Raw genomic sequence first — 12,747 nt, 5'->3', positions numbered from 1 at the left:
GGCCGCCGCCGCTAGTTAAAATCACTTTCGGCGTGACGCCGAAAACTCCGCTGACCGAAATTCTGATAAACGGCGCACACCTCTAGTCTGGTTATTTTAGGATTGAGGATAGGGCACATGAAGAAGAAGAAGCATAAAGATGATATTCGAAAAAAATTGCAAGGGGAAGCATACGAAGAAAATTTTGAAACTCTTTTTAAAAATTCTAGAAGCAATTTAATTAAAAACAGTTAGAAGTGCGGGGTCGGAAAATTCTTATACTGTGTATAAAGTGCTAAATAAAATGTTAAATCGAAATGAAGTGGTTATCATCCTACAATATAAGAGATTTCCGACCCCGTACTGCTGACCGTTTTTATTTAAATTGCTTCTAGAATTCTTGAAAAAAAATTCAAAATTTTCTACGTATGCTTCCCCGTGCATTTTTTTCCGAATATCATCTTTTCTGTTTCTTCATCTTCATGTTTAACGTTAACTGCCAATAAAAAAAACTTAATTCCACTAATGTATATTATTAGTACAAATAAGTGTTAAACGAGAAAAATGAATACTTGGAATTTTTTATTGGAATTTAATGCTAAAATTTGGAAGATTATTTCGATCAAAATACGAATGTTTATGTAGAGACATAACTATTGGTGTAAAGCGGGGACTATAATACCTCAAGTGTTGTACGTTAATCTATCAAATTCAAAGATACAATTTCCCCGGGGTAATTTTGTTATTACATGTCAAGCAATTTATCGACAATGTAGATTAAGACGTTCAAGACAAAAAATCTGCATAAATTGCAATACTCTAAATACACTCATAATAGATACATAGGGTCTGTCTCATTTGTAGAAATGAACTGACCCCAGAGTGGCCGATGTCCCCAGAATCGTGTCCGGGTGTCATAATCCTACTTGTCTTACAAAATGCTGAAGTTTGATTTCCATATTGCCATAGTTTTAACATTTCGAAAATGGCCGATTTTGATTTCCGGAGGCTTCTTCGAGGGATGTCATAATCCCACTTGTCTTGCAAAACGCTGAAGTTTGATACCCATATTGCTAATATGGAACGAAAATATTGGTGAACAGGTGACACTAAGATTTTTTATTCTGATATAATCTCTATATACAAATCTACCGAAATAGTATGAATAGGGACGAAAAAATCGATATTTTGTTGGACTTATATAGCTAAAAAAGGAAGTTGTGGTCAAATTTGCTGCATCTGACCTAGTGACCCATCGAAATAATTCTGGATATGAGACCACATCACAAGTCCCAACATGTATTCTGAATTCTGGGATCCGTAAAAGCAAAACAGTGATAGAACCAGGTCAATACGACATAAAATGACGAAATGGCAGTAATTTGAATTTTTTTTCCTTCACTCAGGCCAATACGGGTTAAACAATTTAAACATGGAGACATTTCAGACAAAGCCTCAAATCAGAAATATTGGCAGCCATGGGATCGCATGGATTCCGAAGATCGTTGGACACATAGTGGTGAAATAAATATATTTATTTATATATTTATATATGTATTTACTAGTCTTCGATTTAAAAGTCGTACAGACAGATATCATTACTATCTAATCTTATTTCTAAACATACAAGGTAGATCTTTTATTTATTTTAAGTGAGCAAATGATTAGACTTTCATCTTTGCATGAAAATTATTTTAAAATATTTCGAAAAACTTGTGGTGAGTTCATAATTGTACACCAGATACTTTTTTACACGGGAGGTGGCGTTCAGTCCAAAATTCAAAAATCCGTGTAGAAAAAGTTTTATGATTTCCGATGGTCCTGGTTTTATCAAACTCGGATTATTCTGCACTGACAAGTCTATTACAAGTTATGCTGATTTGAATTTCGACAAAATTTTGCCTTTCTCTTTTACTTTTTGTCTAACCCCTTGTTTATATGGACGTGAAATCTGATTTATTTTAAAAATAGTTAAGTGTAGGTATTATTAACTATTTATAGGAAAAAAATAGCTAAATAAGAGGAAAAGAATGTTTAGTGGACGAATAATAAATTCGCACAAATGTGCACGACTAGAAACGACTAGTAACTAGAAACGAACCATGTTAAAATGAAAAACTTACAAATTACTTAGCAAATTACAAATGCATATCCACAAGTAAATATAGAAAACCTGGGATTCTGAAAGACCAGCTAATTTACGTGTGCTATGAAAGAAAACATTTTTTTGATGTATTTCAACTGACTTATACTCTAACGTGGTGAATGGTAACCATAATTTCAATAAATATTTTCATCTGCGTTTTCCAAATACAGAAAAGATAAATAATCTTTTATTAAAGTCTCTCTAATATAATTTCATTATATTTTTTGATACTATTACTTCCAGTAAACACCAGAACCGCCGCCGGGTACTCACTCGGGCTAATTACAAATCCTCATGCAAGCATTTAGAACATTCATTATAAACAGCCATATGATCACTATATTCTTTTCATTCCGCTAATCTGTAGCATGCTTCACCAGATTATCACAAAATGCATAATTACTTTCCGACATCTTAAAATAATTACACAGTCGATATACACTTCCGCTCCAATCTCAAGTAACCACATGGGGAATCACTTCCAGTAAAGTTAAATCTAACGCAAGAATATTATTGTTCGAACTTTTTGTCATCAACCGTTTCCACCACAATCACACCTGTTGCATTTGCACTTAGAAAGCCAAAACGAAACCATAGAACAGTAATACTCAACATCGAAAGCAGAACTCAAAATTTCTCCATCCTCACATGTAAGATCACTTTAATCGAGGCCACAGGCCTACACCGCCACAAAACACCGACTGCACAACAATTCAAACGCCGTTCCCAAAAATCAGTCCACTACACCAACTGAGAACACCAAATTGAGCCACCGGCCCAAGAACAGGCAGGCAAGTAATCCCGAACCTTTGATAGATAGCTCCGGTTTCCGCTGTGCGATGTCAACTGGTGGAAATGCACCGAACAACTGAATCATTTTCCGCAACGCGTTTTCCTTTTCTAGATAGCGGTCTGACTCCCGCTCCATCATCCGATCGAACCAAACCGAGATTAGTAGAACCACTCATACACACTCATACACAAGGACCAAACGTAAAAAGAAAATACCTACCACAGTTGTACAAACACCCAACGTCCTCCCACCGAGGAAGCGTCCGCCTGAGTGTTAATAAGATGAGATGCATGCAACTAAGGCAATCTTGAGAGGACAGGCAGTGCATTGAATGGAAAAAGTGCGCCCAACAACATAATCAATTACGCGCGCTTTCAGTTCGACCGAACCGATGGACGTGTGGGTGGTGTTAGGCACGAATAAGTAACGGAAACAGATGTGATTAATAACGCGGAAAATTTGTGTGCAAAGCAGAGTAGGAAATTCCTCCTCAATAAGCTACCAAAGGGGCGGTGAAAGTTTAGGAAAGCTTTGCCGTTGGGGTATCATGTGAAACACTTTAGGATACTTGCATGCAAGCTTGGAAAGTTGCAGACGTAAACTTTTTTATTCAACTTCAGTCATCTAACGTAATTATATTTCAAGCAAAATTTTTCATAACGACGTATGTAACAAAAGTAAACAAAACGAGGTTTTTAATACAACGTGACAATCACACGCGGCTTTATATAATACGCATCGATTTTACTGATTTCAGCTCTTAAAATTCTTTAATTCAATCTTTTTACGAATCGACGTATGTCCAAAATCAATTTTTGAAGTCTCACTGTTACATACGTCGCTTTAACATATGGGAACTAAGAGCGACCTATGTACCAAAAAAAGCAAAACAAAACAAAACTGCAGTTGCGTCAATCGTGCACTATGGAAAACCGACCAATGTACACAGACGTGCGTGCAGCATACCGGTGTATGTATAATTTTATCGTTTTTCACAGTGAATTTGAATGAACTGAGATTTGATGTGAAGCACGCTTATTACGTGTCATGTAATGACGCATGCCAGCGGAAAAAAGTATTGAAAAAAGATTTAGTTTTAAAACAGTTTTAGAAAAAGTTTTGCCAACATTCTGCAAAGGATTTCTCGAATCCTCATAATTGTTACATACGTCGTTATGAAAAATTATGCTTGATTTATCCATATAGGGGAAGAGGTCCCAAAACGCCCCCAGGGCAAAACGCCTTTTGGGTATTCCCTCATATGGCCGGAGTTCTGCCAAATCGCACCAAGCGCCGACAAAAAAATACTCGTTTTTCTAACCAAACTTTCGGTTAGCAGATTCAACTGATCAAAAATCGTATCGGATGTTCCTCAACCTCATAACTGTGGATATCCTTCAACACATGTACGAATGAGTTGATATGAAATGACGTCCGTTTTCTTTTTGCAAGCAAAATACCGGCAGTCAGCCAAAAAGCCGCTTGGTGCGTATTGGCTGAACCCCGACCATATGTACCGTATTTGTCATGGCCTATAGACAAAGCCTAGACAATAAATTATGTAGGTTAGGCAAAAATCGCAGACGCGTGGTGCGTTGTTCCAAAAGAGCTGCCAGCTAGAACGCGTTTTGCCTCATGAGTTTCCGGCAACAAAATATCAGCACTTTTTTAAAATGTGAATATTATCAATATGATTAAGAATGTCTACAATTTTTAAATGGCAACAGCTGTCTATATTGTTTAACTGTTGCATGAAGTAAAAATTCTCATGAAAATCGTTACAGCTAAGACATTAAAGTAGTCATTGCTTAGCTAGGCCATATTGCCCCTCCTTCCCCTACTAGAAACGAACACTTATTTCAGGCTCTGTCTCATTTGGAGAATTCAACTGAAATTAAACTTAAAAGTGACATTTCAATAATTATCAAATAACCCTGCTCGCAGAGCAAGATTACTTATGACAGATATCGAATCATTTTGCATCGATGTCTTATTGGAATTGCTGGGTAGCACCAGCCATTTTTATGACTGGGTTATGTGCTAATTTTCGAACTGTCACTTTTAAGTTTAATTCTCCAAATGAGACAGAGCCTCAGATTACCCAAAGTAATGTATAAACTCTTTTGAATAAACTTTATACTCTCTGCCTATTTGCCCAAGTCTTCCCGGATAAAAAATATCTTTAAAATATCATAAATTTTATTGTTACAACACCACTCAAAACATAGTTTTTACCATTGAATATAATGGAATAAAACCACAATAAAACCACATGAGATATAATAGTCTCTCACGATCAAATGAATGGTAAAAGGGACTTTTACAATTCAAAAGGGGTGTTGTTATGTATCTATGCAAAAAAAATCGAAAATTTTCCATACAAAATTCGGAGCAAAACAATTGATTTTACAGTTCTTCAATGGGATGATTTCGAGCAACAAAACAATAGAAAACATTGTGTTTTAAATATTTTCAATTACTGTTTCTATTGTTTTACAATAGAAATACAACAGGATTTAGAAAACATTATACAGTACCCCCCCGGTAATCCGACAAATGTATGGCCGGATTATCGGGGTTGCTCTCGCTAATCCAACAGTCAACCTCATGACGACGATGCGTTGACGTTTCTCCATGTTTACATTAGTGATTGAACTGATTTGGTAACTTTCGTACTATCGTGAAAAGTTTTTGTTAAAGGTATTTTTATTCGTTGGCTTGTAATTCAATTATATCAATATTACCTTCACAAGAATCATGGAAAAGCAAACACCGGTTCAATCCAGGCGGAAGCACACCACTTTGTCGTTGAATAAGAAGCTCGAAATAAGAGAATTAATAGAGAAGCGCGGTGAAAAAATCGAAATTTTGGCTAGATCCTACGGCGTTGGAAGGAGCACAATTTATGACATCTATAAACAGAAGGAAAGGATCAAGTGCTCTTCAGATAAGCTGAGCGCTTCAGGGCTTAAAACCAGGCGTACCACGAAGCTGGCACTCTACCCACAGATGGAGGAAGCTTTGTTTATCTGGGTACTGCAACAACGTTTGCAGCAGAACGTTATCACACCCGACGTAGTGAAAACAAAAGCAGAATTTTTTTTCGCGCATCTCCAGGATCCATCCGAAAAGTTTACGGCTTCCAACGGATGGTACAATCGTTTTCGTGCTCGACATGGACTAAAGATGATTTCCCTCTCCGGCGAAAGAGCGTCCGCGGATATAGCAGCATTCGAGAATTTCCGTGAACTGTTTTCAGATCTCGTTGCGACACTAGATCTGTCTCCCTCGCAAATATATAATGCCGACGAATCCGCTTTGTTTTTGAAGCTTCTACCAAATCGCACAATCGCTCTGCAAGATGAAGATATTGCTGCCGGTCGGAAAGTAATTAAAAATCGTTGTACTTTCATGCCATGTGCAAACAGCGATGGAACGCATAAGCTACCACTGATGTTCCTGGGAACAGCGGAAAATCCCAGATGCCTGCCACGTGATAAATCTCAATTGCCTGTGTATTACAAACACAGTAAGAAAGCCTGGACGAATAGATCGCTTTTTAACGAGTGGTTTCACACGCAGTTTGTTCCGTTGGTTCAAGCGTTTTCGATCCAACAAGGTATTGAACCAAAAGCATTACTCCTATTGGCTCATCACGAGGGATCAAAAGCGTTGGAATCAGAAGACGGGTTGATCAGTGTCGTGTTTCTTCCTCCAAATTGTACCTCTGAGGGACAACCTATGGATCAAGGAGTAATCAATGCGATCAAAAAAAGGTATAAGAAAAAGCTTTTGTTGAATGTGGTCTTGGCAGCCGATGAATTCTCGGTAGATGACCGTTTGAAAAAGATATCACTGGCGGAATCGATTGAGTGGGTGGCAGAGGCTTGGGATAAAGTTTCTGCATGAACAATTTCTAATTCTTGGAAGAAATTGAATGAGAACGATCGTAAGGAGGAACCACCACCGAATGATCTGAACGATTCGATCCCTCTCAACACTCTTGTGAAATCAATTGGGAAGTTGAGTAATTCAGTGTATACGGAGGAGGAAATCAGATGCTGGGAAGACGATTGGGTAAGAGATGCATCCGGTAATTTGGTTACAGGTGATAACTGTATTTATACGGATCTCGAAATAATCGAATATGTTAACGGAACAGAAAATAAGGAAAATGAAAATAATGACGAAACTATGGAAGAAGAGTGGTTGGAAGAACCCGAGCCAGTCACTGATTTCCAGCGTGCAATTGGGTCAGTTGATTTTCTTATCCAATATTTGGATAAGGAGAATATGTTATCGGAAGTTGCTAAGCTTCGTTTTACGAAGAATAAGTTAATGGAACATGAGTATAACAAACGATATTGAGTGTCGTCAGTATGATCGTTGAATTTATAACATTTGTTTTATTGAATAAAGTTCTCTTCTAATTACAAATTTAAAATCTGATGTGATTTATTTTTTACTTTGTACGAAACAAAAAACTATGCCAAGTTAAATTATTTTTAATCCGGAAAATTCCGAATTAGCGAGATCCGGACTAACGAGTCGTCGGATTAGCGAGGTCCGGATAAGCGGGGGGATACTGTACTCCAATATTACAATAAAAAAATAATACAATTAATTGTTTTACAAATTATTTTATTTTCATGTCAAAATGAACCATTGCGTCTAAGAGCATCATTATCGGTCGCTCTATGAGCAAGATTACCGGTGGTGAGTTTAAGCCGTTTGGCAGCGCAGTATCATTCATTTCATTTATTTAGTCTACATCTATACAGATAACACTGAATCAACAATTTGACGCCACAATACACGGTTCGAGGCCGCATCTCTCCATCCTCGAATACGCCCCACGCTCGCCAAGTCGTTCTGCACCTGGTCTGCCCATCTCGCTCGCTGCGCTCCACGTCGTCTCGTACCTGCCGGATCGGAAGCGAACACCATCTTTGCAGGGTTGCTGTCCGGCATTCTTGCAACATGCCCTGCCCATCGTACCCTTCCGGCTTTAGCTACCTTCTGGATACTGGGTTCGCCGTAGAGCTGGGCGAGCTCATGGTTCATTATTCGCCGCCACACACCGTCTTCTAGTACACCGCCAAAGATGGTCCTAAGCACCCGTCTCTCGAATACCCGAGTGCTTGCAAGTCCTCCTCGAGCATTGTCCATGTTTCATGTCCGTAGAGGACTACCGGTCTTATTAACGTCCTGTACATGACACATTTGGTGCGGTGGCGAATCTTTTTCGACCGCAGTTTCTTCTGGAGCCCGTAGTAGGCCCGACTTCCACAGATGATGCGCCTTCGTATTTCACGACTAACGTTGTTGTCAGCCGTTAGCAAGGATCCGAGGTAGACGAATTCCTCGACCACCTCGAAGGTATCCCCGTCTATCGTAACACTGCTTCCCAGGCGGACCCTGTCGCGCTCGGTTCCACCCACAAGCATGTACTTTGTCTTTGACGCATTCACCACCAGTCCAACTTTTGTTGCTTCACGTTTCAGGCGGGTGTACAGTTCTGCCACCTTTGCAAATGTTCGGCCGACAATATCCATGTCATCCGCGAAGCAAATAAATTGACTGGATCTGTTGAAAATCGTTCCCCGGCTGTTACACCCGGCTCTCCGCATGACACCTTCTAGCGCAATGTTGAACAACAGGCACGAAAGTCCATCACCTTGTCTTAGTCCCCGGCGCGATTCGAACGAACTGGAGTGTTCGCCCGAGATCTTCACACAGTTTTGCACACCATCCACCGTTGCTTTGATCAGTCTGGTAAGCTTTCCAGGGAAGCTGTTCTCGTCCATAATTTTCCATAGCTCTACGCGGTCTATACTGTCGTATGCCGCCTTGAAATCAACGAACAGATGGTGCGTTGGGACCTGGTATTCACGGCATTTTTGAAGGATTTGCCGTACAGTAAAGATCCGCGCAGTATCATTACTTGACACTATTACTGGTCGCTACTAAACGCGCTGCTATAACAGTAGCGCGACTGACAGGTGACCAAATTTGGTAGCGCGATAAGAGCGCTGCTATTTGATGAACTGTCAACCGTCAAACGTCACCGGTACGGAATACAGCAACCAAATTGAGAGCCGAAAATAGTGACCGATACGGAAACGAGTGAGAGCAAGATTACCGGTGGTGAGTTTAAGCCGTTTGGCAGCGCAGTATCATTACTTGACACTTTACCGGTCGCTACTAAACGCGCTGCTATAACAGTAGCGCGACTGACAGGTGACCAAATTTGGTAGCGCGATAAGCGCGCTGCTATTTGATGAACTGTCAAACGTCACCGGTACGGAATACAGCAATCAAATTGAGAGCCGAAAATAGTGACCGATACGGAAGTGAGTGACGAAACTAAAATAAAAGCGCTGCGCGGGTGATTAAAATGCTCGCGACCGATAATGATGCTCTAAAGCGTGACGTAATTTATGGTGGACAGGTAGACGACCCCAAGTCCCCAATGAAAAATCAACAAAATGTCAATAAATATTGCCGATTTCACCAATTTGAAGAGTTATGTGTAGATAGTGATTTGCCCGCTTCTTTTTCTCACACGCACTCTCATTTCGGGTTGATCGATTTTTGTTACTGAAATTTACCCAATTATAACCCATTACTCGTTAGTCACATGTAAGCGTGTACACTAAATCGATTCCCGCCATGATTTGACGTCTATTTGTTTTCAGATTGAGCACTCACACACAAATATTATACACGGAAAATCAAACTTTTTTGAGTGTATTGAGTGTGAGAAAAAGATGACTGTGAGAAAAAAATCTCGCAAAACTCTTATAAAGTGCAAAAAGCGCAATACATCCACACGCTTACTTCAGTTCACCCAAATATGGGTGAAGAGTACCTATAATCGCCAAAAAGTGCACATACGTATTTATGGGTGAATTGGCATTTACCCATTTATAGGTAAACTAAATTCACCAGGGAATTCACCCATATTTGGGTAATTGAATCGGAGCGATTTATAGGTCAAATTCACCCATATTTAGGTATTTTTCCGTCTTTTGTTTTGCATAACCATGTTCTGTATTTAGATATCGAACTAAATGAATTTACTACATAAATAAAAATAGTTTTCACATAATTTATTAAACCTTTTGCTAAAGTTACATATCATAACTAAAATGTAGACCTGGGACAGAGCAAAAATAGCTGTTTAGTACCAGCACAAACGTAGTACCAGTGCACTGCAGTGTGATGGATATTACGCCACCGTCGGTATGCTGTCGCACCTTTTCTTCCTCAAAGATTCTAAGATTGTCCACCCAGTATAGACACTCCACAGGTGATGCTGCAGCCGGTTACTTTGCCACTTTCGTTTGTCGAGAAACTCTGTTGAGGTTGTTCTGCTGTTCCGGAACGACTTCCTGTAGATCCAATTCCGGCTGGATTGCGACCAACCGATATTCCGAACAAAGCTAACGGTGACGTTTGTGGTCCAAGTGTAAGCAATCAGTTCCGCAGCTGTTGACTGCCAATGGATTTCGCCGAGAAAATATTGTTCTGGAGCACTTCCGAAACGAATGAGCATGGAGTTCGATTTCCGGTTGAAGTTGGTGGATGATATCGTTTTGCAGTCATTTCTGTTGCAGGTGGAAACCATCGTGTGAAGCGGTGGCGCAGAATTGATGGTCTTCAGAAGGCCACCAGGGTCGGTTTAAACAAGCTAACCGGTAGGCAATCTTCCCAGGTCGTATAACCGCGGGATGTACGGGATAAAGTGCAAGTGTTTGATCCGATGCCGGATGATATGGGGTGGCTTTGTAGCAAAGCATCAGCTCCGATTTCGCGTGTTGCATCGGATTTAACTAACACGATCCAATTCCGAAAAAAATGTTTACCAGAACGAGTGGTATCCGATTATTCGTCGTCCGATCTTAAATGGATTTGATGAAACTGTAAGAAATGAAATCGAGTTATTAATGTTTTTTTTCGGATTTGATGCTTATCGATGATATGTCAGGTTACGCATCTTTATGGATTACGATGTTAATGTTTACGATTACCGTCGCGACTTACTTCATCTTTCCCGGCCGAAATCGTTTTAATTCTTCGAACCTGCTGCAACTTGAACTTCGTCTGAGGTGACCCTTTCACAAGAGGCAGTTCTCAGAAGCTAGTAAACATCTCCCCGGATGAGCTTGCATACGCCTACACAGATCACTATTTATGGCAGAAGCTGTAATCAACGGAAATTAAATTAGTCAAGGCATATTTTTTGTAGAAAATTGATACTTACCAATGAAGAAAACGGGGTCAAATTACTTCCCGGGAGGGCATTCCGCGTTAGATTTATCATTTCTTCCTCTTCGTTCCGAATGAAAATTTCTAATATCGAAATATTTAATATCGAGCTGCAGCAATAGTTCTCAACGACACACATAAAGAATTTTCTTTGTTTCAAATTTTAAATAACTTAATCTTCTTTTAAATGGAACAAAACTTTCTCTGATAGAAAAAATCAAGATGTTGTTTTCATGTTTGTATGAATATTTTTAAATGTTTTTTTTTCATCCAAATATGGGTAAATCAGTTTACCCATATATAGGTAAGATTGTTTTTTTTTGTTTTATAGGTAGATTTTACTAATATTATTAGTATTTTTTACCCACATTTGAGTTCATATAAAAGATACTCAAATATGGGTGAATCAGTTACCCATATATAGGTAAACTGATCTAAGCGTGCAGAGCAGAGTGTATTTATATATGTAATTAAGAGTGGCGACACTGTCAAAATTGAAACAAAATTTGTCTGTCATTCCCATACAAAATCGTGTTCCAAACGAGCAGGAGACCTGTCAAATGAGGCACATGTCGCCACTCTTAATTACATACACTCTGATCCAGAGCTGTCACTGGTCTGTCACCTTATTAATTCTGATATCCATTTCGAAGAGAAGCGGCATAACTCATTTAATGAGTATATCGCGTTAACTCATTAATGAGTACTCCCAACAAACTTCATAAAATGGGTATTTTTACATCATAGTTTTTCTGTAGAAAATAGGTAAAAATCACACATTAATATAAGCAAAAAAATTAAGTTTTTCTAATAACGAAGAAATATATTTATTTCTATTCAATCATAATATTAACATATCAAACAAACATTTTGCCACCAATTTTCTTCGCACAGTTTGGAAGTGACGGATCGCATCGAAACGAGCAACTTCGCGGGAAATCCTGTCTAAACCACAGAGAACAGACGTTGAAGCTGCACTCGCCATGTTGTGATAACTTTTTACCGTTCATTTTGAATAACTTTGGAATGTCGACGTTATCCCGTGCATACACTGAAAGAAAGGGCATCCCGGATAAAAATTTACAGTAACTTGTATGACATAACCCATTGAAATACAATAGATTGTGTGGCAAACAATACAAACTATTGTACGCTTGTTGTAAAATGTTCACGGTTGTTAAATATCTTTATTGTACGTCCATTAAAATAACAATATATTTAAATGTTACCGATTCATTCTATTATATTTTTATTGTTCGCTTATGTTTAGTATTGCTCATCCAAAAACTAAACAAATTTTAAAAGTTTTCGGTTTGGATGATCTGGAAATTCGTCTAATGTAATTGTATTAATATAATTTTGGAATATTTCATGGATTTATTGTTTTGATGAAATAACAATTGAAAACAATAAAATTACAATAGCTTTGCTTATTAATTGAATAAAAATGTTATACCGATTCTCAAGTATATATTTTCATATTGCAGGTCTAGGAATGTTATGCAATAAAAAATTTAATTCAAAAAAATGAAAGAGAACAAAAACTTTTGCTTATCAT

The 12,747-nt window shown here is 38.6% G+C and overlaps 2 protein-coding genes and 1 long non-coding RNA gene across 5 annotated transcripts in view; 1 reads left to right on the top strand and 2 right to left on the bottom strand.

Annotated features, from left to right (window-relative positions):
* The window catches only part of LOC134216389 (uncharacterized), a 320,788-nt gene extending 317,736 nt beyond the window's left edge, over positions 1-3,052 (bottom strand). Inside the window, exon 1 of one of the 3 annotated variants that reach the window (XM_062695288.1) lies at positions 2,933-3,052. The gene's annotated coding sequence lies outside the window, so the exon portion shown is untranslated. Of the gene's footprint in view, positions 1-2,528; positions 2,689-2,773 lie in introns of those variants that run through there. The other 2 variants (XM_062695287.1, XM_062695289.1) reach the window with 2 other exon arrangements.
* A 2,623-nt stretch (positions 3,053-5,675) lies between these two features.
* On the top strand, positions 5,676-6,827 carry LOC134209744 (jerky protein homolog-like). The gene has a single exon (XM_062685759.1). The coding sequence runs from the start codon at positions 5,676-5,678 to the stop codon at positions 6,825-6,827; it is 1,152 nt and encodes a 383-aa protein (XP_062541743.1).
* Positions 6,828-10,105: 3,278 nt separating this feature from the next.
* On the bottom strand, positions 10,106-11,356 carry LOC134212274 (uncharacterized). Its single transcript, XR_009979235.1, has 3 exons — positions 11,185-11,356; positions 10,965-11,124; positions 10,106-10,841 (listed from the first exon to the last, which is right to left on the bottom strand). It is a non-coding gene; the product is annotated as an uncharacterized LOC134212274 (long non-coding RNA).
* Between the last annotated feature and the right edge of the window lie 1,391 nt (positions 11,357-12,747).

This window comes from Armigeres subalbatus, chromosome 2 (genome assembly GCF_024139115.2).
Source record: "Armigeres subalbatus isolate Guangzhou_Male chromosome 2, GZ_Asu_2, whole genome shotgun sequence".
Lineage (NCBI taxonomy): Eukaryota > Metazoa > Arthropoda > Insecta > Diptera > Culicidae > Armigeres > Armigeres subalbatus.
Note: the sequence above shows the minus strand (reverse complement) of the source record. Positions and strands in the feature narration are given on the sequence as shown.